Below are 26,839 nucleotides of genomic sequence, written 5' to 3'. Positions count from 1 at the left end.
TGCTTCGCAATGCCCACACCTTATTGAACACCAGTTCTCCTCACAAAGGAGGAAAAGAAGGGGGAACCTTTCCTATTACGGCTTGCTTGTGTTCATCGTGCTAATTTGAATGCTTACCTTTATTCCTGGCACACAGTTTTAACCTAAGACATAAAAGGTTGTAAAAGTCATGTACTGTACTGCCAGGCTACCCTTGTGTTCCTGTCCATCATCCTGTTCAGACACGGAAAGGGCTAATGATCTGTCAGCTAGGTAAATTCATTACCCAGGAGAGAATAGCACGCTGCTGCTTTTACCCATTCACAGCAAGGATTTCTTTCGGCATGATGCTGCATCTTCCGAGTCTCACGGGAACCGTTTATGGTTGGCAGAATAGCACTAATAACAACAATTTACATTTATGTGGTTCAGGGCATGCTCTATATTTCTACTCCTAGATCGTTCATACTCCCACTGGCAGATTCATCAGTCAGCATGGAGAAGATGCTGCCCTCCTACTCTCAGGACCAGGTTTCCCCTAGTTTTTCTTTAATGAAAATGGGTCAAGAAAGCTACAATTTGAAAGGAAGGGAAAAGGGGGGAGTGGAAATAGAGCAGTGATAACCAGCTGCTGCCTTGAAGAAAATAATCTTCCAAGAGCCAATTCCAATGAAACATTTTCTTCTACTCGTGGAAGGATGAATTTTAAACAATCTGGGTTGTGTCCAAAAGGTTCCGTAACTTTGACTCACTACGTCAGAGAAAAAAACCAGGAGGGAACCTTTGAAGCCAGCTCATTATTTGCTGATTTGATTTATTGTGTGACCCACCTCAAAGACTTGGGATGGATAAAAGAAAAGTTAAAACGTATAAGACACAAAATGTGATGTAACCCTTCTACTACCTTGCCTTAGGTTACAAAAAGTCAACTGAAATAAATAAATGAGTACTTAAGTTTCAATTTCCAAAGTTAGATTCTGGCTGTTTCCTGGTAGAGATCATTTGAGAAGCAGCCAATAAGGCCTCTTTGTGCATAGTTGCAGTCCTTACATAATATTTGTAAGAGGGCATTTTCACTTGATGTGGTTTTTGTGGATTGTGATGGAACATAAAATTGGAAACACTGGTTCACTTTCATATGCCACTTCATATGCCATAAACAGCATCCTGAAATATGTTGGAAGGTGGACCCGCAGGGATTTTGCAGTAGTGGTCTATAAGTATTTTCTGAAATTCCTGTTCTGCTGCTGCTTTCAGATTTTTGAGGCAAAATCCACGATCTTTTGAATTTTGATGTCTGCTGAGATCTGAAGGAGAAATTGGCTGTACTAGTATTCAGGAGCCCTATGGTGGGTGCCTTCTCTGCTGACTTAAACAAGTGCGGAAAGCTTTTCTGTTCTGCTAGCCCTTCACAGGCAGTTAAGACTACATCCCCCAGAAGGTCTATTGATGTTTATTTTATTTTAACTTTTAAATTTTTTTAAATGATTTTATTGTTTGGTTTTATGTTTTATATTGTTGTAAACCACTGTGATATATCTTTATGACGCAGTGGTATACAAATAAATAATAAACTATATTGTGATAATTTCTAGATGGCTTGATTCATAAGTTTGCCCAGTAAGTTTTCCAGATCACAAATGAGAAACCTAGGTACTGTCAGAAACTTATTTCATAGTTTTCTACAAAGTCCTCCTGCCTTCAACCACTGAGAACCACATATTTAAAGTAAGTGGCAACTGCTAAGCTTGATGTAGAGGTGGGATGGAGTGAACAAAACCAATGTTCCATTAGAAAATGAGCTAGTTTCAATAAGGACCTGCTAATTATAAGAATTAAACTTTGAGAGTATAAAAAAATGCATTTGTTTTGCTACTGAGATAAATAGGGCACTGGACTAGATGAATCTTCCCCCTGATTCATATTGGGTGAATTGTGTTTTTATATTTTGACTTTACTTGGTGTTTTACTATTTCTGCTTCATTAAGCACTATCGGTATATTTTGCATTTTATACTTTTGCATTGTTGTTGTAGTTTTGAAATTTTATCATGTAAGCTGTCTTAAGAGAGACTTTTACTGAGAATGGCAGACTATAATCGTTTTAAACAAATAAACCAATCAAGCAGGGCTCTTTCTTATAGCCGCACATTACAGTGCTCCGTTTTCTCTACCAGTACTGCTTCCCACAGTGCAAAACACACACAAATGAAACAAATCAGGAGCAGGAAGGATTTCCTGCGCAGAACTGCCATTATTAAGTAGCAGGGAAACAATTCATTGGTGCAACAGAAAGATCAACAACCGAAAATAAAGTTAGTTACAGATTAAACTGTGTTAAAAGCATTAAAAAGGAAGGAAAAGGGAGATCTGTAGCTAGAATCACTACCTCTTTATTATAAATGACTCCAAGGTTTATTCTAACAAGTCACAGGAGAAACCTTCCTTTGTGAATTCAATCTTCCAATCTTGCTTTTTTGGTACTTTCCGAGAAACACACACAGTAGCTTAGAGTTGTGCTTCCAATCTACTTCTAAGACTCCTGTGTAAACTGCCTGGAGGTGATTGTAAGAACTTGCTCAAGAATCATTTGATAAATCACTTGGCATCATTCAGATGAGACGGAGGAGGAGAAAGAGGTGGCATATTTCATTGCATGCATTCAGCAAAATTTCTCAGTTGTCAAACACCCGCATCTTCTAGGAATACTATAGTATGTAACACATGCAAACACACACAGTAAATGTGATGGACGTGATTACCAGCATACATGCAGCTCAACACTATGGTGCTGCTTTGGCTGCTGCAACACAAGGAGACACTTCTGCCACTGCAGCTAAAGTGATAAATTATGCTATGCAGTCTGCCTTACGTTACATTTGAATACTTGAAAACTTTACACTCTCCCTTATTACAATGGCATGCCACAACTGGGGAACCAAGTGACCCTATTCTATTTTATCCGTTTCCTTTTGTTGTCTTTGCACTCAATTTTTCTGCCAGTATAAGTGACCATACTCTGTTATATCATGCTTCTATTGAAAGATCTTGCAAATTCTTCCAGCATTTCACAACTAATAAGCGTGCTGCTATAAACAAAATGATAAGCATTTCCTTATATGGAATTCTGACATTTTGGCCACTAAAGATTGATAACATTAATTTTGGATCCATCTGGATTTCCTTCTTTTCTATATGACTTATTCCAGTTTGGGGCTTTCCAGGAAAGAGCAAGAAAGCATCTGATGTGGCATAATGGTGTCTTTACATTGTACAGGGCTGCTGCACATGCCATGCTAAGTTTAGCTACCATCCTGGGCTCTGTTTTGAAGCCTGCAATGGACTTCGGAATCCATACAGGGTGGAGGAATTTGATTTTTTTTTTTAAAAAAATGGTTCAACAAGACATTTGAGCAAAACAATTCCATTTATTGCTATCCCCACCATATCCCCAAACTGCGCTCTCATTCACTAAAGCCAGATTTCAGTTCCCTTTCAGGGTTGTTTTAGTACCCAGTTTGCAGACATTTAACATGAAGAAGTCCAGGCAGTGCCCCAGTATACACTCTGACATAACCTGGCCTCGCTTTCGGCAAGCCACCACTAGCTCACATTTTTAGGCGACTTGTAGAGAAGTGGCGAAGCCCTAACACAGCCACTTGACAAAGGATGAAGTGGCATCTGTTAGGCTTTCCCTGTGACTGCTAAAGGCGAATGTGAGCAAACTTTAAATCCTCTCTAAGTCAAAACAGAAATTCTCTTCCTTCTTTCTCTTTCCCCTCATTTTGGCTCTTCATGTGCAGAGGTATAAGAGGAAGAGTCTATAACTGCTAATGTAAAATTCCTCACAAGATGACAGGCCTGCTCACGAGACAATAACCTCTCAGCACTTCTAAAGTCAATGGATAAGCTTTTTATAAGAGGAAGTATAAAAATGGATGAGGAAGGAAGAAACCTATAAAACTTTTACACATACCTCTGTCTCAGAACTCTTCCTTAATTACGACCAAGTAATGAATACTTCTATTAACTGACTGATTTTTAGAGTGCACTTTTATCTACAGGTTCTATATTTACAGTGCAAGCCCTTTCAATTAATACACGAAACAGGAAATAAGTGGCTAATTATTGTATTTCACTGCAAGTAACAGGTCTTTCATTGGACCTGTTAAACGAGGGAGTTAAAAAAGAAGCTATGGTATGCAAATTGAGGACAAGGGTTACTGGGTTGACAGCAAAAGATACACTAATTTGTAGCACAGCTTGAGACATTTTTAAGGAAGAAACTTTTGGGGCTGTTTTGGGAGTCTACTGCTGTAGAATCATATTACATATGATGAAAGATTTAGAACTCAGTTTCATATCTGCACAACCATTTTGAAGTACAGTCACAGTAAAAAACAAAACAGAACAAAAACAAACAAACAAACAAACAAACAAACAAAAACTTATGTTTCTCTATATTATCCTCCTTGGAATTCTTGCTGAACAAGTACAGTGGTACCTCGAGTTACAAACGCCTCAGATTACAAACGCTTCAGCTTACAAATTCAGCTAACCTGGAAGAGTTACCTCGAGTTAAGAACTTTGCTTCAGGATGAGAACGGAAATCGTGTGCTGGCGGTGCAGCAGCAGCAAGAGGCCCCATTAGCGAAAGCATGCTTCTAGTTAAGAACAGTTTCAGGTTAAGAACAGACCTCCAGAACGAATTTAGTTCGTAACCAGAAGTACCACTGTACAATTTTTATGATTAAATCTTCTTTATTACCTGCCTACAGCATTTTCCCTTGCAGGTACCCACTTCTGGAATGGCCCTAACACCCAGCTATCTTCCTGTGTGGGTACAGGATTGTTCTCAAACTCTCCTTCCTTCCATCATTTATTCACTTACAAAGATTTATACCTTGTCTTTTGTTAAGTGCCTGTAAACCAAATCCATATCAGAAACATAATAAATAATAAATTGGATTAAAACACCAATAAAGCTTACAATAGATAAACACAATAAACATTCAGCAAGATAAAAATAGAAACTAAACCAATTAAAAGGTCATCTCTAAAAGAACATGAAAACTGAGCACACGTCTCTCAGTGCAATGAAGCAACCCTCAGCCATGCCTAGGAGGAAAGTTCCAGAGTTTGTTTGGCACACGAGAAAAAGCATGTCCTCTGGTAGTCACTCACCTAATTTCCAAGGAGGAGCCACACTTAGAGAAGATTATCTTAATTGATGGACAGGCTATAAGGAATAAATATGTGTTCTAAATGCCTTGACCCTAGTCGGTTTTGAACAAAACCTGCTCTATGAATAAGTTGAGAAGCAAACTGAATGTGAAACAGCATGGAGGTGTCCCACTGGACATGTAATAAGTGATTCTTGGATTGTGACTACATATATATGTATGTGTCTGTGTGTGTGTTCTCTCCTGTCTTGAGAAACCAGATACTTATTTTTGCTACATTGCCTATTCCTTCACAGAGACTAACTTCAAAGTGCAATGAGTATGTCATGTTCTTCAGGCACCATGTGGTCAGGCCACAGACATTTGCTTCATGCTATCAGTACTTTGTGTCAGTATTTGCTTGGATGATTTCTTTTTTATCAGAATGTGTTTCTTGCGGAGGTTAATGGTTAACAGCTGTGACATTCAAAGTGCTCTGTCAATTTGCAGCTCTTGCAACCTGTAGGTCACTGGTGAGGCAGCCTTCATGTTTGGCCTGAACATTGTCTTGAGAACTGACCTTGAGTGACTCCCCGATATGACGTTGGATTGACAGCCAACTTCCACGGGAGCTCTACAGCAGAATGGCAGTGATGCCAACAGCCAGACTATGGCTGGAATCCTGTGCACACTTATGTCAGGGAAAGTCTTGCTGAAGTCAATGGGAGTTATGTTACCAGTAAACCTGCACAAGATTTATGATCGGGGGAGTAACTGTATAAGACTGACTATAACATAAAAGACCTTTGCAAATAATTGCATACTTCTGACTTTATTACGAAAACACACTAAATATGCAATAGCATATCCAAGCTATATGCATTTTAAAAAATATACAGTACAGTGGTACCTCGGTTTAAGAACAGTCCTGTTTATGAACGATTCGGTTTACAAACTCCGCAAAACTGGAAGTTTTTGAGAACTTCACCTTGGTCTAAGAACAGAATCCAAACAGTGGAAGGGAACCGGTGGCAACAGGCCTCATATGGGAAAGCACGCCTCGGTTTAAGAACAGTTTCGGTTTAAGAACGGACTTCCAGAATGGATTAAGTTCATAAACTGAGGTACCACTGTATGGTAATTTTCACAAATAGCCAATATACAAAAGTACTTCCACAAAAGAGGAAGGGTATCTTTTTATATGCGACGGCGGCAGCAAGAGTTTTGATCGCAGCAAAATGGAAGAGTAATGAAATCCCCTCTATACAAGATTGGATCCAAAAGCTGACAGAATATGCCGAATTAGATGGTTTATCAGAAAAAATAAAGAATAAATCCAAACAGGAATTTGTTTCTAAATGGGAGGTTTTCAAATAATATCTGAAAAATAAATATAGTAGTTTAAATTCTGTTGCAGCATTCGAGGAACTTCAGTAATAGTTGCTAGGTAGAGAGAAGAAATTAGATTTATTGAGAATAAGTTTAATTATGAAAAAAATGTGTATTGGCAATAAGTAATTTGAACTTGAAATATGGAATAGACGGGAAGTTGGGTCTTTAGTGTTAAGACCAATAGATGTTTTATTGTTTGTCAAGAAAATTATGCGTCTATGGTTATTTTTGTAATTTGTGTGTAATTTGATACTTGTGGGGTTTTTTTGTGTGTGTGTGTTTTCTTGTTTTTTCTTGTTGTATAAATAAATATTTTTTAATTAAAAAAAAATTTAAAAAAAGTACTTCTAGAGCAGGGGAAAGGTTGCTTAGTAGTTTTTCCAACAGTTTTCTATGTAGTCACCTCTCCTGTCCCTCAAAGTTCTAGAAATAGGATTAACAACTTCAGAATTTGGGATTAGAAGCAATAAAGGAAGGAAAACACTTTATTATGGCTGGGTAATGCATGAAGTAAAGAGTGTTTGCTGTTCTTGTGCACAGTGCTGGCATGGGTAAGCAGATTGTGGCATAGTGCACTGGTGAGTGCCAGTGACTTCTGTACCAGACATGAATCAGTAAGGGTGCAAATCTATGGAGAACATACACTTTGCACAGAGATGGTTTTATGGTTCATGTTGGAACTGATCTTCACCTAGTACATTTATCTTATCAATTCAGTTTTGGTGCTTTATCAGTGAGAAGCCACTTGAAACCACAAGAAAGGTGAACAGATAGCCAACTATTGGTTATGTTAGAGATGAATCATATGAGTAGGAAACTGATTTATTCAAAACCAAGGGTCAAAGTTTTTAATCTCCACTCCTCATGTATGAAGGACAAGAGGAAAGGAGGAGTGAACAACCACAAGGCTTATAGTGGAAGTCTTACAATGGGAAACCATGGTTTCCTGTTACATTTGTAATGAATAAATCTCTATATCCATAATTCAGCTCTATTTCTCAGTCATGTGACTGGGCACCCTTTCTACCTTCTTTACTTGTTATTAACTCTTTCCTCCTACTAATTTATCTTAAAGGAATAGCTACTCCAGAATTTGTAGTTCTTGAACTGCAATTTAAATGATATTATAAGCCAAAATGTTTGCTTCCATATTGTGATAAATATGGCAGCTTCGAGCAAAACCTTATCCTGAACAATATTCAAAAGCATGTGTATAAAGATGAGGTTCTGTAAGAATGTTAGCAAGATGACACGAACCACTTTTTAACTGCATTACTTATCATTTCAACATGCATTCAATTGAATTATGGCAATGCAGTATGAGACTGGGTTCAACATGCAAATGCCAGGAGAGTCATTCTCTGATTTCATCAAAGTCTCTCTGAGATATTGATCTATCTTCTACAATGAAGGGGCAGCCTTAGGAAAGACAGTCATGCATAGCAATGACATTATTGTAAGGTTAGGGCCGATTTCTACATGATACACAACTGCATGTAACACTCTCTCTCTCTCTCTCTCTCTCTCTCTCTCTCTCTCTCTCATGCAAAGCAGGAATGGAAGTGGAGGGTGGGAAAGAGCTATTTAACACTTTCTGCTTGGGCTATTTTTCTGCTGTGAAGCCAGTCCCTCCAATGTATCTCCCAGCTTCAGAGCAGCTTCAGAGTGGTTTTTAGAGGGGAAATAGTATGAGGGGAAAGGATTAAGCTCTTTGTTTCAGCACACCTTTCTCAGTCATAAAACTGGGACATTACCTTGAAAAGTATTTGCATATCCTGCTGGGTTCCATCAGTCATATGGTCTGCATCCTGACTTTCTTAGGAAAGGCAGGGTGGTCTTCTAGTATCTTTGTTTGCCATGATAATATAAGTATCTACAGCCATAATGTCTTTGATGTCCAATAGGTTTTGTTGGACCACCATTCAGCCCAAGTTTAACACATTTAAAGTCCCATTGCTTCTAATGGGAAAGTTTGAAGTGCCCTCTTACTGATTTAAACCTGCTTAAATCGAATGCATGCACATCCCTATCTAAATAAATAAATAAATAAGTGGATGGATGAATACGATTATCACAAGGGTTGACAAACTAGTTCCGTGAGTAGCTGTGTGCCATTATTTAGCACTTTTTACTGTTAGGAAGAACAAGGTGCCTTTCCTTTACTGAGGTACAGTTAAGGAATTGCAACTCAAAGCACAAAGAAAGCACTGGAATTACAATTAGTATCAATTTAGATGCTAAATAACTTTTTTTGGGGGGGGGGCGGAATCTAAAATCTCTACATTTATTTAATGAGCAATTAATTCAGTAAACATTGGCGCACAGCTGCACTAATGTATACTGTCCTGTTTGCATTTACATATAAAAGCAGCCAATTCCTTGGAAAAAAACCCCAACTTTATGGTTAAAACTTGTACTATCAATTTCTGTCTGTCAAATGACAGTTATGCATGATGAGTAAGAGCTTTGCTGGACTTGAACTCCTGTCATGTTCTATTTCACTATCCCAGCACTAATCTTTGCACAGTTCTATAAATACCATCTCCCTCCTCCTTCAAGAGGGCTTGACTTCTTTTCAAAATGCTTGAAAGGCCTTCATAAAGTTTGAAAGGCATACCATGTCCCCATACATATTCTAATAAATTTGATGTAGTTTGATGGGGGGAAATTATGAATCGTCAAGTTTATCTTAATCTTTATTTAAAAAGACAATGTTAACAAAATGTTTAGACAAAAGCATGCAATGGCATGAATTCACCATGGAGGAAAAAGAGTTCTTAAAAGAGAGGGGCCCAGATCTATCAAGGCTGAACGCAGGTTAAAGAATGTCTCCTGATACATTTTCATTGCTGTCTTCTACTTTTGTTTGTTTATGTTTTTTAATCTAAAAGAAGTAATAGGAAATCAGGATTTCAAACAACTTCTTTTTGCTTTTTGCTTTTTTAAGGACTCGAGCTCCTGCGTTGTGTCTGAGTCCTTGCATGAGAAAAACAATTTCTACTTGTGCAGTGGAACATTCCATTCCTTCCCCTTGCTTCCCAATATGTTCTTCAGAACAGATTTAGGAGGGGTTTGGGAGGGGGACACATACTGGGAGAAGAGGGAGGGGGTTCCAATGCACTAGTGGGATTCATTCCGTTTGCACAAGGACTTCCTGGGATTCAATCCTCTTCAACTTGAAATGGCACCCAGCTCTTCAAATATCGTGTGTGTTTTGCTGCTGCTTTTACATTCCTTGGCACATTCAAGGAATAGCTGGTGCAGTTTGCATCTTACTGATTTGTGTTGCAGAAGCTACTCACCCACAATATTCCATACATTACGAGGAATGCTGAACCTGTTCTTAATGAAGATCTAAAGCAAATCTGCTGACTGGGAAAGGCTATGTTCAAAATGGCACATGCTTAAGTCTCAGCGAGGAAAGTAACAAAGTGTCATCACCCACCTGACTTCCCCCCCAAATCAACTGAGCTGCTCAAGTGCTTAAGTCAGTGGCTTTTGTGTGTGTTCATCTTCAGCACTCGAACAGTACAGTTCTTGCAGGTCCCATTCAGTTCTTGCATGTCCCAGCCAGCTGATCCCCTTCCTCAAGAAAAAAAATACTCTTATATCGGAGAAGAGGGAGGGTGGTAACTAGCAGTGAAGGGTGTGTGTGTGTGATCAGTAGGTGGGGATTGTTGGGCTCTGCTGACCTTGCTAATCACAACCAACTCCACACAGCTCAGGTAAGGCACTTGCTGCTAAGAGACAGTACAAGTCTAATTTTGCCTGGGGAAAACCCAAACAGATATGGACTCAAAGAATCTAAGGCAGCAACAGGTACATACTTACCATTTTCTGGCTGGTCCTTGATATCAGCTTCACTTGGCTGGCTTGGACTTTCAGACTGACTTGAATCTAAAAAACATAAAAATGCCCAAAAATTATAGTAATCGGTTGTGGAAATAAGATTTCCAAGTTCCAGGCTTTAGATGATATATATTGCAATCTCTCTATATTTCCATCTGATAGAATATACAGTATTATATTTTCACTGAACTTTAATGGAGTAATCAGATTACATTACATAGTTTTCCATTAATCAAACTTTGTTGTAGAATAGATTCTACAAAATCTGAAACCAAAATTCGTAATTATAGAAAACTTTGAAAAACCATGCCGTCAGGCAAAGAATTTGGCTTTGTAATCCAGTGTGGGTTTGGAGCATGTGAGATTCCCTAATACTGCAATGTCATTATTTTTCAATAGCCTAACAACTTGCTGTTGAGACATTAACCTTTTCATGTTTGCATTATTAACTACCTTTGTATGAAAGTGCAGGCTTAATCAGCTGCTTTAATTCACAGAAGCTTCTGAATGAATTTCAGCCTGAATAAAGAGCTATGGGGATTGAAAGTTATCATTCTTTTCCAGCCTGAGAAACCTGTTCCTAAACCCTAGAAACCTCTCTGGTTCTTGATGCCAATGACCCAGGTTCCCAGAGCTGGGGATCACACCTGCTATTTTCCTTTCTTCTTTTAACCTAGATAGTGTGTGAAGCTGGGGAGGATGAAAACTGGGGGGAAAGACGGCTCGTGGAAGAGCTTCCCATACCTGTGCCTTTCTGAGAGTTAGCCAAAAATGCTCAGAAAAGCCATCTATTGCTCTCTTTAAGTGGTGAACTCAAGTGGTGAATGGTGATAGATTCTGGTACCAAAACAGGACCTTGGTGCCAAAGAAGAGCCAATGAGAAACAAGAAGGAATTATCAGCAATGCTCTGGGAAACCTTGAGGTTTCCAGAAGTACAAGGGACATTGAAAATATCTGAAGTGGGCAATCCCACAAAAAAGAAATGGACCAATGTCATCTGAGCATGCTCAGTGCTCAGTAGTCATGACTGCTGAGTGTCAGCTGGAAGAGAAAACCAGGAAATTGTATGTGTGAGCCTGCAGAAGGAATGAAATGCCCTGCTTCAGCCCCCTGCAACTTATAATATCATGGAAGAAAGCATGGCTGGCTGAAACCTGCATTTTGTTACAGATCCCCCTTCTGTCTAATTGGCATTGATAGAGAGAAGCTTATGCTTGTGGCAACCCTTGAGTTGACTTCACCTTGAATTTCCAAGGTGCAGTGAAAAAGTCTGAAATTTGACCACATTTTAGAGAGAACTCCACACAAGATCAAAAGGTCATAACACCATACTGTGATTAAATTGAAAATCTTACTTCTATTGCTATGAAGTGATAACACCGCCCTTGAGGTATTAACAGCACGAAAGAAGAAGTACTGCTGATGACTTTGGGTCAAACTATGATAACGTATTACTTTTTGAAAAGCGTGCTAGCTTTTAAGCTAATGAATATTTTAATTATCAGACTACCATAAAGAAACTTTTGATACTCCGTATGGATTCCCCCCCCCCCCGCACCTCCTGTCAATATGCATTTGTTATACAATGGTACCTCGGGTTAAGAACTTAATTCATTCTGGAGGTCCATTCTTAACCTGAAACTGTTCTTAACCTGAGGTACCATTTCAGCTAATGGGGCCTCCCGCTCCTGCTGCCCGATTTCTGTTCTCATCCTGAAGCAAAGTTCTCAACCCAAGGTACTATTTCTGGCTTAGCGGAGTCTATAACCTGAAGCGTCTGTAACCTGAAGTGTCTGTAACCCGAGGTATCACTGTAGAGTAAAATAGACAAGCCCGTATCAACTAAGAAACTATAGCTAATTAAAGTACACAAAACAATGTGTATATTTACAATTGTACATCTAAACATCTAAAATAAGTTTAATTCAAATGCATTTTTTCAATGTGTGTTCAGTTGAACCAAACTGTTAGTGACATAGTGGATTTCAGAATTAGTGTCTTTATTGCCAAACATTAACAAATAATTTTTCCTTGATTTTTCTAAAAGAAACGAAAATGATTAAAAAAATAAACAATTCATCTAGCACTGTGCCAAATTTCAGTGTTGTGAGATAGTATTATTATACTGTCATTTAAGATGAAATGGCTTGCACGTTAAAATTCTAATTCTGTAATCCTATGCACCCCTACTTAGGAATAACCCACATGCGACCTACATCTGAGTAAATGTGTTTATGACTGGGCTGCAGGAGTTGCTAACTATTTGTATGCTATTCTTTTAAATGCTATTGGGTCACACTGTTTTGTTTTTAAATTTATATATAATTGTATACCACTTTTGCCACGGAAGGCTTAGAGGACACACTAGTCAGGAAGCAAGACAAGAATCTTATCATTTTTTTAAAACAAGAATAGAGCAGCAACATGTTATAAGGTTGCAATAACATGGTTTGTTTTTTTCTGACTACAGTATCATTATGCTTTTTCAGATCTACAAATGTTTTATTTTCTCAGTTGTCTTGATATCTGGGACCAATGGTTCATGCTACAATACTTCCTATTATCGCATTCCTCCATTCTTTCCAGCTTAATTTCCATTTTGGGGGGAGAAGGGTATGGAGATTCTGCATGCTGTCCGTATGATTCATGCTTTGGTGTAAGGTATTAAAACAAAGTCCACAGGATCAATGTCCCAAAACATTCTGTTTCTCCAACTCTCCATAGTGCCATTTCGACAACTACTGCATGATTTAGGAGATTATCCAGGTTATGGCTTCTGAGCTCTTTGATGGAAGCCAGTCCTCCTATAAACTACATTTCTCTTGTGGATGAAATGGGCATCAAAATTGGTCAGAACAGTCTCATAGTTGTGTTTAAGGCCTACTTCAGCAAGATGATAGATTTGTAAGCATTGCAGAGTTTTGTGGGTGACATGGTATTTCTATTCAAATCAAGCCATTACAGGATTATTATTTCTGTGTCTGCTGCAGAAAATGGTGCTAATTTTCTTTGTCAGAAATTGGTGCATTTAAAACTTGACCTCCCATATCATGGCATGGAGCACTTAGAGGAAACAGCTAGGAAGCTAGACAATATTTATTGCCCCTCAAAACAAAAACAGCAGCATCAAGAAACACCCAACTATACTGGAGTTCAGTGCCTTCTAGGGTCTAAAATATATAATACTGATTGACATGTACAATTACATTAATATCAGAATGAAGTATTATATATAAACAAGTAATGTAAAAGGATATTATGATATTATGTTGCAAACAAGGAATATAAAATTATACTATGTTGTTCTTGGATTTGAAATACAATAAAGCTTGGATGTCACAAATTTATCCCAATGTTTATACTTTTTCTGACCTTCTTTTTTCATCCTGGCTATCTTTAAATTTATTCTGTTTTTGAAAAGACCCTTCAGTCTTTTCGGCTACCATCAGGATTAAACATGGGAACTATGGCTCTGAAAAAAGCAAACTACCAAAATGTTTCAAAACAAAATATAATTCTGTTTCCTTGATTTTTATTCAGATACTGAAGATGATTTGACACAGTCAAGAGTTTCAGTGTTTGGTTATTAAAGAGGAAATTCACAGAGCAGTCCTAAAAATGCAAAGTACACAGCAGAGGGTTTTCATTTGGTTCACACACCACAGCCCTATTCAATAGTATGCTGACTGTAACTTCCCTATTTTGGATTGCTAAAAAGATAACTCAAAATCCAGCTTTTACAGTATATTACACACTTTGTGTTCTGATGCACACAAAACATATCCAGTGAAATCAATGTGCAGAGTAGATAACATATTTAATTTATGTAAATGAAAGAAATTTTCATCCACATTTGAATTAAATTAATATTACTTAATATTATTACTTAATATAAATTCAGGTTAGCCATTCATTTATTTTTTTTCTCCCTCCACACACACACTCATATACACAAACACACAGAGGCAGAGTTATATTCCACCACCTACATAAATTAAGAATCATGCAAAAATGCATAACCATATACATACTAAATTGGTGTTCCCCTCAAAGCAGGTTTTATTGTTGTTAGGGCAGGTAAGATAAATAATTATAAAATTATTATGAAAACAGGGCAGTTCTGATCCAACTAAACATAATAATTTTAAAATCTCATTAACGTCAATGGAAGAAAGTTAAACATATACATAACTCTGCCGCTGAAATCAATGGGATTTAAAAGCAGATTGTGCCCGGTATTATTAAAGTGAGACTTTAATTTATTACAGATGGAGATAGAGCCATTATAGTGAAGTAAATTATTAGTCACACACATCCAGTAATCTAGTTTGAGGAAACGTTTGCTGGTGGATTCCAACAAATCATAAACATCACAGTATTGGAAGGTGTAAAAAGCCTATAGATAAGCTTTTCCGGGGCTGTATAAGCTAGTTATATGGCGCTGCTCCCAAGGAATTATACTGTGGAGTCTCTAAGTGGACTTTCTCTTCTCCATTCTCCTTTCCATTGTCAATGGTGGCAGCAACAGGGGGATCTTGGGATGCATTGCAAGGGGAGAGTTTGGGACAAACTGAGAGGGAACTGGGTTGGCAATGGCTTGGGAGGGGTTGGTAGGTAGGCTGGGATGGTGAAGGAGAAGGGGCTGTGAAGTGAAGTGGGTTGGAGAAAGTTGGGAGGGGATAGGGCTTGGGGCAAGGTGTCAAGGGAGGGAATTAGCAAGGGGTGGATGGGTAGGTGGGCAACAACAGAAAGGAAGACAGCCCCTAGTAATCACATATATTTCCTCTACTTTTGATGAATATACTGTGTCTAATGAGAGAAATGGCATGACAGACGAGCCAAACTTTCTTCTTCTGATGCAGCATCTGATTTCATGATCAGGTTTTCTGAGACTTTTTAGCCCTTAGACAGGATTTCTTGACTTTCACAGGCACAGTAATATTATATCAAAATCCTAACTCGGATCCTGAAACTTTATCAGTCTCTAAAAACCACAGAAAGCTGCAGCCTCTTTCTCTAACATAGAAAAAGCCTTTTGACCTTTTTGATTCAAAGAATTCTACTCTCTATTTTTCCCCTGACAACTTGGGGATAAACCTATAAACCCATTAACCATTGGAACTGAGAAGATGGCAGGTGATTCAAACCCAAAAAGTCATTATTCGTAATGAATAATAATGACATTTATAAATAAACATGTGCAGAAGACTATGAGTAGAAGATTGAAGGAAAATAATACTATGGGCTAGTTTATGGCTACAGATCACATATTCATTGAGCAAAGTATGTCAAATATATCCACTGAAATTATTTTGGGGGGAAGAGGAATATATACTATCTCTGATCTTTGCCCAAATGTGGCTTTTCTTTCACGCATGGAAATTGCTTTTGCTGTCATGAGTTGCAATACTGAACATATACATGGTGAAGGAACTCTCAGTGAATCCAACAGCACCCAACTATGTATGAATAAACATGTTTAGGACTAGGTTATACATATTTTAGTTTCATGGAGTCAAAGAACGATGCTATGGGACAACATTCATGTCTCTTAACATCTAAAAACCCAATAGGTAGAGGCAAGGTAGCACATTTGTATAGTTTTCTGAGAGTAGTAGTCACTGGGAGTGTCAATTGGGAGCCTGATTTGAATAACAGGCAGAACTTTGTGGGATGGCTTATTTCCCCCACGAATGCTTTTCAGAAAATGGAGGTGTGATCCCTTGCTACGTATATAATCAAAGGACTCAGAAAGAAGTATGGTGAGGACAGGAATTTCCAGTTTCAGTGATGTGGATGGAGAGGACAGAGCCATTAATGGCAAGAAAATGAAGCTTTACACCATGGAGGAAACTCTAGGATAAGTCTGTGCGCTTTCTTGGGTAAGTATAAAGAGATGCAGGACTGCCTGAGGGTACTCCAACAGTGTTCCCTAACCCCCCCCCCCCGCAAATCCCCATCCCTAGCCTAAGGTGGGCATTTGGAAAAAAAATAATTAGGTGTATTTGCTTACCACCTGCAACTTACATCAGCTTCCAATTTTCCCTCAGCAGTATAGATACAGGTACAGTATATTCAACTTGTTGCTCAAGTGCTCTTCACTGCGCTACCCTACCCCTTAACTTCAAAGTCCTTTCCTTTTCAGCAACTCTATTTACCTAAGTTGTATCCCATTAACTCCTGAGAAAAAAGGTTCCACACAGTGGTAAAATCACAGCAACCCTAGCCTCATTTTTGTGAGAGGACTCTTAATTCCCATACACTGGGAAAGAGATTATCTTTGATAATAGAAATGTAAATCAAAGCTTGCTGTTGTTTATTCCAGACAGACATTTCTGTGTTAAGTCTGTTTATCAGGCAACACTCTGTCTAAGCCAGGAAGCAGTCAGCCTTTGTGAGAAGATGTCTGCAAATATATTTCCCAGGAGCCCTTGCAGCAAACTTTTGTGGCCAATCCCCCCAACCTCCCACTCCTTGTTACTATACCAGAAAATTGTACTAAGACAGCCCATAAGTAGATGAGCAAAAACAACTAGCTAGACTATGCTGATGAGCATGAATGAAACCAAAACATGTGCGCACAGTCTGCTGCCCTTTATTCTAAGCAGACTTTGTGTATTACATCTGTTTAGCAAGCAACACTTTGTCTGAGTTGTCCCGCTTTGTAAAAAGGAGTTCCCAGAAACTCCAAGGTGACTTTTTTTGGGGGGGGAGGGGGCTGCACAAAAGATCCTTATTGCAGGCTATATCTCAAGAACTGTATACGGTATATAATATGATTATGATATTTACAAGACTCAAAAATTATAGAATTTGGCTTCAGTTTAAGTTATTCTATTTTTTTGCATGAACAATGTACTGGTATGGAGTGATAGGCAACAGAGTTTCAGAGGGGAGGGGGAATTTGTTACTAGTTTTTAATACACTTATAAATGTTTGCTTTTTTAGAGGTTTGCTCCCTTTGTTTATTACTAGACCATATTTCTTTTGTAGCAGCATACATTAACTTTTGACTTAATTCATACTGTCATAAAAGGCTTCCGGCTTTATGAAAATATTCTTAAAACACTGCACAACTACGCTAAAAAAGAACAACACAGGAGGAGAAAATCTGTTGCCCAAAGGAATTAAAACCCAAATTTTCAGGCTTCCCCTCCCCCGAAGACAAAATAAACTTAACTTGTTTGTATTCTCCTCAGTCGTGTTGTATGCATCAGCAACTAAAAACAAAGAAACTTTTAGCTGCTCAGACAAAATGCAGAAGCTCCCCAAACGACAAAGCAAGCGGGGTGGGAGGAGGGGGGGTAGCTGGGAAGCATTCAAAAAGTCTGACAGTCCATTCAATATACGGATGATGGCCATAATGCATCCAGGGTCCCCTTGCTAATTAAATATGCATTGGCACAGTTTTGATCGATGCAAGCCATGGATCAGATGACACACCTGCAAAATCGTGAGCCCAGAGCTCCCAGGGAAAAAAAGGGGGAAAATACAGCCTGTCTCCTTATCTTTGTTTTCAAAGGCTCTCAATTTCTGTGCTTAGATATCTAATTTAATTCTCTCACCCCTCAGCAAACTGGATTAGGAAAGTCAATACTGCCTTTGTGCATCGACAGGAACACACAGCTTTCCTTTTATTCAATTTAGCCGTGACCTTTAGACAAAGATAATGACAACTGTCTAAAAGAAAGGTACAGCTTCAAGGAAGGAGCTCTTGAGGGGCCTCCTGTAGTTCCACCACTCTGGATTTGCCTGCAAGACGTGAGTCAAGATTGGGAGGGAACCCTTAAAAAAAAAAACCAAAAGAAAAAAACCCTCTTATACGCAACCAACAGTAACCTGCACCTTAAAGCACTTCATAAAGAACTTTTTGTTCAGCAGCCAGTCTTGGGACTTGCACTCACTTCCTAACTGGTTGCCAAGGAAAGTAACAATGGCTCCAATGGTATACTGATTAGGGGTTGGCGGTTTAGAAAAAGGAGATGAAGCAAATTCCAAAGGGGGGGGGGGAGAAGAGTTGAATTAGCGTAAGTATGAGTACTTATACCTTTGCAGCAATAGGTGGAGCTGAATAAAAGTTGTGAATATTCTACAACCAAAAATTCACTATGAAAACATTCCAAATTTGAGATAATTTATGGCTTTCTCAAAAGAGCTGGAATTAACCTCATTTCCTATTGGTGTTCCTGCTATCACTGGTTAGTACCAAAGTGTTCATTGGGGCTGGCACGTTTATCATTTCTTCATAATACTTGGACTGGCTCTTCATTCTTCTATGGCAGTAAGTTACCACCATGGTGCAGCATATGTAAAAATTCTAGGCTGCTTTTACTTTATGGTAAAATATGTTTTGGGGCTAGACCGGTATTATCTGAGCCATGACAAAGGTATTATGCTGGAAGGAGGTAGAGTGATAACAACACAACCCTTGTAATACAGAAAAAAAGTGTTAATGGAAACTTGCATTCCTGAGCATCCACAATATGAAAAAATAAAGAACAACAAGGATCAACAATTGATGCCCTCCTTATCTTAGAGAACTTAAGATCACATTTCATCATTATAAACTCCAAACTGAAAATATATATCTATTCAAATTAGAGTCTCCGTCCTCCTATCCATTTCCTAACCTGCCCTTACGACTGATTTACATTATCCACTTCTATGAATTCTAACGTGATTTAAATTTATTGGGCCATTTAAAATTTTAGAGAGCTTCCAATTGGATCTGTATGGCTTTCTAGACATATGCAGAGTTCAGTTATTTAAAATTAATTGCAGTACAATAATTTTAAATTACTTCACACTGTACTAATCTCAAGTGCTTTGAAATATCTGAACTGCCCTATTTAGAGCCATCATAGTTCTGCTGCATATGTGCACCACAGAGCAGTTTAAAATGCTGATCGGACCTGTGATGATTTATGCCAACAAGCAGGCAGACATGGTGGACCCATTGTTAATTATAGTGTCCAAATTTTAAAAATTACTCCAGATCATTTTTTACTCTAGATCTTTCCCTTAAACCTGTCATCTCGGTGTAATCTGAAAAGTGGCTGTAAAATAGCCACAATATTAACTGTATTATGACAAAGATAGATTATAAAATATGTAGGGAGAAATTCAACACTGAGCTAGTGATTTCATCATGGCAAACTTTTCAGCTTGCCAGATAGAACAATCCCTCCTCTTCGCACCCAACACACTGTTCTGTGTGTTTTCCCAATCTCTCTCCCAAGCCAGTTTTGGAGAAGGCACAAGCAGGGCTTCTCCTGATGAGAATGAAATTGCAATAGTGTTTCTACACCAGAAGGACATAATATAAATGTCTTACTAAGTAAATAATAAAACAGTTGACCAAATGTGAGGAAAAGGGCCAACAAGATTCTTACTTCTGAAATGAATTATCTCACTGCTACTCCAGGAGTATAAGATATGCTTCACTGTTCAGGATAGAAAGTGTACTGGTATCAGTACACGGCCTCAGCCCAGTATATCTGAAGGAGCGTCTCCACGCCATTGTTCAGCCCTAACACTTAGGTCCAGCACCGAGGGCCTTCTGGCACTTCCCTCACTGCGAGATGTGAGGTTGAAGGAACCAGGCAGAGGACCTTCTGTGGAACGCCCTCCCATCAGATGACAAAGAAATAAACAATTATCTGACTTTTAGAAGACACCTGAAGGCAGCCCTGTTTAGGGAAGTTTTTAATGATTGATGTTTTATTGTGTTTTTAATATTCTGTTGGAAGCAACCAAAAGTGGCTGGGGAAACCCAGCCAGATGGGCGGGGTATAAATAATACAGTGGAACCTCGGGTTGCAGACGTAATCCATGACAGAGGCATGTCTGCAACCTGCAGCGTTCACATCCTGAAGCGCTGTGTCTGCGCAGGTGCAATTTGGCGCTTCTGCACATGCACGAGCAGCGAAACCCGGAAGTAAACTGGGTTTCTCGCAGTCCGTAACCCGAAAACATGTAACCTGAAGCATCCATAAAATGAGGGATGACTGTAAATTATCATCATCATCATCATCATCATCATCATCATCATCATCAAAGACTGCCTCAATGACCCTTTCCTGTGGTTTCTCTGTCAATAACTTCCCAAGCAGCAAGCAAGAAACAGCACTTCAAAAATCTAAAAAAAATATAAACCAAAACTGCAGCGTCAAAACCAAAGTTTAGGAACAGGGAAGACATTTTCATTCCCCTTCAATGTAGCAGTTTTCTTTCCTCAAGGCTATACAAATCTCAGAAACTACACTAACATAATTTCCAGCTTTGTTTTCTCTTTTGGTTTATATATACACACACATTCTTTGTTCTTAGAGGGACAACCAACAGTGGCAGCAGATATAGCTGAAGATCAAGTAATAGGTAAGAACCACTTGGCTGTTCTTTAAGTTATATCTGTTGTCACTCCAGGTGAATGGGGTGTACCAAAGCAGTACAACCCCACAACGTAGTGTGTGCCACTGGGCAGTAAAGAAAGGGTATACTCAAATAAAGTGAACACCAACTCTCCTGTTAAGAAGAAAGAATTAGTCTAGGATAGCCTGAAGTACTGTATGCCCAAACACAGCATTTGCAGATGAAAGTGTCTCAATTCTGTAATATCTTACAAAGAGATATGAAGCTTATCTACACGCCTCCAGGGACACTCCAGATTGCAGGACACAGCAAGATGCTGGTCCCTCTTGCAAATGAGATATGACATATAATGCAGAGGAAGTCCCATGGTTCTTTTTTCTTTTTCAAAGTTTCTAAAATGCAGGGCTTGAGCAACTTTGCAATGGAGGAAGTAAACACCTTCATACTCCTATTAACATGTCACAGTTATGAAAAAGAGGAATCTACCAGGAAATGTGTTGTACTGAAGAAAAATACCTTGAGGGCATTTTGTACATAAGGGGAATCCCTACCTTTTTCCAATAATAAAAAAGACCAGAAAAGAGAGAAAGAGAACCATGCCAGTTCTTGCCAACAGTTAAAAAAAAAAAAAGGCACCAGCCTATGTCTTCTTCTCACAAATAGAATGGTTCTTCACCTCCAACCAGAATTTAAGACTGACAGCCAAATTGGACAGAATGGGGACATACTATGCACTTTTCTGTCAGCCCAACTCTGACAGCAGTTTGGGGTGAAAAGTGTAAAAAGCAATGGGGCATCCTAAGCAATGGAAGAGGTTGGGGAGGAGCCAATATCAACCTTGTGCTTCTTTTGTTGTAAAAATCAGACCCAACCCTCCACTTTGTATGTGAATGGTGTGCAGAAACAGAAGGAGCTGCCCAATCATGTTTTAAAGCCTGGATTGAGGTGAAGAACCATTGTGACATATGAAAGGCATACTCGCTCACAAATATAGGCTGGCCTGGATGGAACCCAGCTCCAACACCCTCCTGGCGGAAGAGATAAGAAATGATATTTTCAATGCATAAGAAATAACACAATACTGTGCATAATGTATCAAAGGAAGTCTTCAATATAGGTTCTAAAAAGAGAACAGCACTTACCCTTAAAAATCTTAATACAGGAAGAAGTCTGGAAATTATGCTCTCTAGGACTTCAAGGTGTCTCTTTAAAGTATTCAGTTTGAGAACCTCATCCTGACAATCTTGCAAGAAATCTCAAACCTTGACTTTAGCAGGTTGGATACCAAGTGAATGACACCATGGTATGAGAATTTTTCCTTTCAGAAGAAAGTCGGCAGTCTACAAATATGCCTCCTTGTCAGAATAACCTTGAATGCTTCCTGTTCAGTTGCTGGGTGGATTTATGGATTGGGATGGACCAATGTACTTTATCATAAAATGTTCATCTGTGACCTTAGCAGGGTGACTGACTACATTCAGGTCCAACAATCTTGGGAAGCAAGGGCTGAAAGGCTAATGTGGAATGTTAATGGTTATTTGAGTTTCCTCCACCTTGTTCTCCTTGATAGACCATTTGTTGGAGTCCAGTTCTGATGACTTAGCTAGCCCATCTGATAGTTCAGAAGACTTCTGATCTGGACAACTGCAGCCAGTTAGGCCCAGACGATCTGCTGCTGGCTCTCCACTTCTTCAGTCTCATGTTGTACAACAGGACAAGGAAATTTCCTCCCTGTGCTTTGCAGCTAAATGACAGAAGGGCTTACTGTATCACTCTGAGTTCTGGCATACTTAATTAAAAATACTCTCCCACATGGGACTACCTACTCTGAATCCAATGTGAAACCAGAGTGGCTTCCTTCAAATTCAGACTGGTATCAATATTTACCAAAACTCCTATCTGGTTCTACAAGTGATATCCTTAAACCAGCAGAGAAACCAACAGTCAATTAAAATCAGTACTATCAACCCTAACTGGGGCCGTCTGTCTGGTGTCTCTTAGGAAGAGGTCTTTCCAAGACCCGTTTTCTGAAATATTTTTAATATTGGAAATCTGAGGACCCACATAGGGTATTTTAATTGGGCCAAAGATATGCAATCCATTGGGTTAAGTTATCTTCATTTTTAACAAGAAACTCCACCATAATGAATGAGAGGAACCTCATCTGTTCCAATATGCCAGAATACTTAAGGATAAAAAAGACACCAAAGAACAACCCACACTCACTGTTCAGGTTTGTTGGGGTGGGAGGTCAATATTTATTTGATCAATTCTTAGCAGCCCAATAAATCAGTGAGCAAAAACATGACTCTGGCAAAGTTATTTTTAAATGATAGGTTCATGTAGTGGCTGAAATATTTATATTTGCTAGAGTATGAACCTAACACCTTTTGATGCAGCTTCTATGTCAGTTTGGCTAAATTCATATTCAGTTGCAGTAGCCAAAAGGATTCCCCCCCCCCCCAATGACTTGCCATTTCTTGGTCTTTATTTCAAACAATGTGCTTCCTTTCCAAGTTTTTTTAAAGACTTTTTTGGGGGGGAAGAAACTATTTGAAAATATACTGAACTACAGAAAACAGATTTGAGCACAATGTCTAAGTTCCTGATTTTGCCAGTCTTACACAATTGCGCTGTTTCTTATATCTGTCTCATACCCAAACCAACACTTTTTCTTTTAATAAACTGAGACCAAAGTAGCATATTTGTGTTCCTAGGGCGGCTGCAGCCTAGGCCCTTGGTATATAGTAAAACAAAAGGTCATGTCAAGTTCATATGGTGTTCATGCGTGCATAAATTTCCCCCTACACCTTTGCATACCCATATAGGTAAAAGTCAAATACACAAACATCCTTATTTCACACAGAATCAGAGGGAGTTGCTTACAAGAAACCTGAATTGGAATTTAGTTACAAACCCAAATGTCATGATATTAAGAGTGCATTAAAGTTGCATCTGTATCATTATAGGCATTCCTAAAACAGATTTGTTGTGCCGTGATAAAGTTCCCTCCCCCCTTTAATCTGATAGCTTGTTGGTAAGTTGTTCGCGAAGATGCTAGAGTTAAAAACTTGGAAAGATAATAGTATCCCGCAGATTCAATATGCTGCAGTAGATTGTGCCAAAGCTCAAAGTACTAGGTTATATGTTAAGAAACTCGCCATTTTAAAAATAACTTCTCATTGGAAGGGCAGCAGATGCTCACCAATGTGAGTGAAGTAGAGAAGACTATGCTACTCTCTTTTTAATATAAAGCATATGGAATGGAGAGAAAGCTTTAAAATGTTGCACTCAAAATATTAAGTAAAGGCTATTTTTCACTTGATGTCGTGCTCAGCAACTGCAGCTTGGAAGGGAAATTAAAAATAGCAAAGCTTTAAGAGACCAATTTAAAGATTGGTCATGATACTGGCAGAGAGCATCACTTTCTACTTCTGTTTCAGAATGAAAATGATCATGTAGCATTGAAAACTACAACCAGGGAATGCTTCTGAAGGCTTCAAAAATCAGCAGAAGTGCAACTCCCCACCTCTACTGAGTTACCATTGCCCACTTTCTGAATAACTGAAACTTTACTAAGAGAACTAATTTATTGCATTAGGAAAGTCACTAATTAGTTTTGTTGATTTTCATTATTATAGCTGATGTTATTTAAGCTCCTTATTTAAATCCTTACACTGAAGTAAAAGAACACCATTTTGTTCATCTGGCTGTATCATCTATAATTCCTGATAATATTTCCATATTAGGCTCTGTTTTACTTCTATTTTTCCTTTACAATTCTATATTTTTAATAAATTAAAAATCTGTAAATCCTATGCCATGCTGAGACTAAAGAGACAGAATACCGTTTAAACATATGAAGTCTTAAAAATCATTGAAAAAAAATCAAAGGAAAGAAGATAATTTTGAAGGCAGTTTGGCTGAAATCTATATTCCTTTGAATTACACAAGTGTTTTATATTGTTAAACACACGAAAGAGCAAATAATGGATGTAGAAGAATTATAAGTGTCAGTTATATACCTAAAACTAATTTGGGATACTGTGGCCCTGTAAACGATAACCAACAGAACCAGCAGCTCTTAATACATGCAACAATGATTAAGGACAGCATTTTAATGGTTTAGGAATTGTAAGGGGTTTTCTCAATGTTTCCACAGCCCAATGTTGCATATTTATAAAGTCCCAAAATGGGGTTTTCTGGGGGTAGGGAGGTGATGAGGCTGAATGGTGATCCACTGTATTGGCCTTCCTGCTGTTACATGACAGCATTGAGGCAGACCAGGGCCAGACTGCTGTGGCAGCTCCAAGCTCACATAGCAACCTGTCTATACCCCACCTTCCACCCTGGCTGTTGTGTGTTCCCTTTTCTGCAAGAGCTCAAGCAGAGAGGAAAGTGTCTCAGCCGACTTGTGTCCCTTATGCCAAATGTAGTCCATACACTTCACAATTGCATGCAATAAATTTGCTGGATGCAACTGCATTTTAACGCTTTAAATAGCCGTAAAGATTGCTTGCATTTCTGCTGTGCACTGACCTTATTTGTATTCTTTCACGAAGAACACATAGCGGTGTTACTAAGAATTAAATATACATTTCTATGGAAAATTTGTTTCTTTGTGCAACTGGAATGTGGCCCCCAACAGTTTTCCATTGGACAACGTGGCCCTCAGGTCCCAAAATGTTCTCTACCTCCATTTTAGTCCCAGGGGTGGCAAATAGAGGAGGAAGGAGATGCCCACACAAGCACAGGGCTATCCACCAATGTAATGGGAAAGACACATACAAGATCAATGTGCAAAAGCCAATACAGGGAGTTTTTGCCTTGCTAGCAAATTGTTGGTACATTCTATACACTTGGGTCACCGCAGGGACAGAGAACCAACAAAGCATGCACAGGAAGTTAACCTCACTGTGGTATACAATAGAAGGGAATAAAATGTTTGCAGATCCATTGGACAATTAAATCTGCAGTTCTGTAAACTGAAGTATCTGTTGGCCAATGCTGCGGATAAATAGATTAATAAAGACACATTGTATCTGTTCACTTCAAATCATCATAGCAGTTGTACCTTTCAGAATAATAACACAAAACAACAGAATAAATAGCCATGCTATGTCTGAACGATGGTCCATTGAAATCAGTATTTCATCTTTGACTGTAGCTATCTGGATGCTCATGGGAAGGTCACACGCACAGCAAGATGGAGAAACCTATTCTGCATTTGACCCTGCATATCAGAGCTGAGATTTTCACTGCATGCGTAGGATGCATTTCTAGATATTATGCCTAGCAGCTTCAGACAGTCCTTTAAGTTCTTTAAAAAGTACTGTACTGTAATGGTAATTATGGCAATGGTATCCTGTAGACATTTATTTATTTCTTCTTCACATTATACTTGCTGCCTCTTATTTAGACACTTTCCATTTTATTTTATTTTTATTTCGTTGCTAATAAATCTTGAACCATGCACTGGCCATTTCTATGATGGAGCACACTCAAGTTAATGTTTTCAGCAAACTCTACAGATTCCTGTGAACAAAAAGGTCTAACACTGTGAAAGAACGATGCAACAAAAAGTATCTATTTATCTATACAGTATCATGCCATGTTTAGCAACTTCATTAATCGACCTACTAACAAAAAGACACTAACAAGGGTCTTTTTGTATATCTAGGCTTACAGTATGTATGGCCCACGTTTGCTTGTCTTCTTTTCCCTTTAGATATATGTAAATGATTAGCAGTGCACAATTTTGCCTTGCAGAAGTCATGCTGAGATTGCTCCTTGGACAGGAATATTTATATCCATTTAAATAAACAAAGCCTTAAAAATAAATCCTTTGCAGGTTTACTCAGAAGAAAGTTCCACTGAATTCAACGCTGCTTGCATTAAGAGGAGTGTGTTTAATAATGCTTTCTACCAATCTACCAAGGACAAATATTTCAAGGATTACACACACATCAATCTTGGATTTTTTTTCCTTGTATGTTTTTGTTGGGAGACGTCAGACTGAATTGTATCACACCCACGGATACCCACACCCCAGTCTACTTTATTTATCAGGGGAAATGGAACTTTCA

At 38.6% G+C, this 26,839-nt stretch overlaps 1 protein-coding gene across 18 annotated transcripts in view; it reads right to left on the bottom strand.

Moving 5' to 3' along the window:
• The window catches only part of NFIA (nuclear factor I A), a 412,993-nt gene that overhangs the window by 113,806 nt on the left and 272,348 nt on the right, over window positions 1–26,839 (bottom strand). For all 18 annotated transcript variants that reach the window (XM_083742770.1, XM_083742775.1, XM_083742766.1 and 15 more), the window contains exon 3: window positions 10,364–10,429. In XM_083742770.1, coding sequence (XP_083598896.1) covers window positions 10,364–10,429 — 66 coding nt within the window. The remainder of the gene's footprint in view (window positions 1–10,363; window positions 10,430–26,839) is intronic.

Source organism: Podarcis gaigeae (genome assembly GCF_964106915.1).
Source record: "Podarcis gaigeae genome assembly, chromosome: 6".
Taxonomy (NCBI): Eukaryota; Metazoa; Chordata; class Lepidosauria; order Squamata; family Lacertidae; genus Podarcis; species Podarcis gaigeae.
The sequence above is the reverse complement of the archived record's forward strand: the minus strand, read 5'-3'. Positions and strand labels throughout refer to the sequence as shown.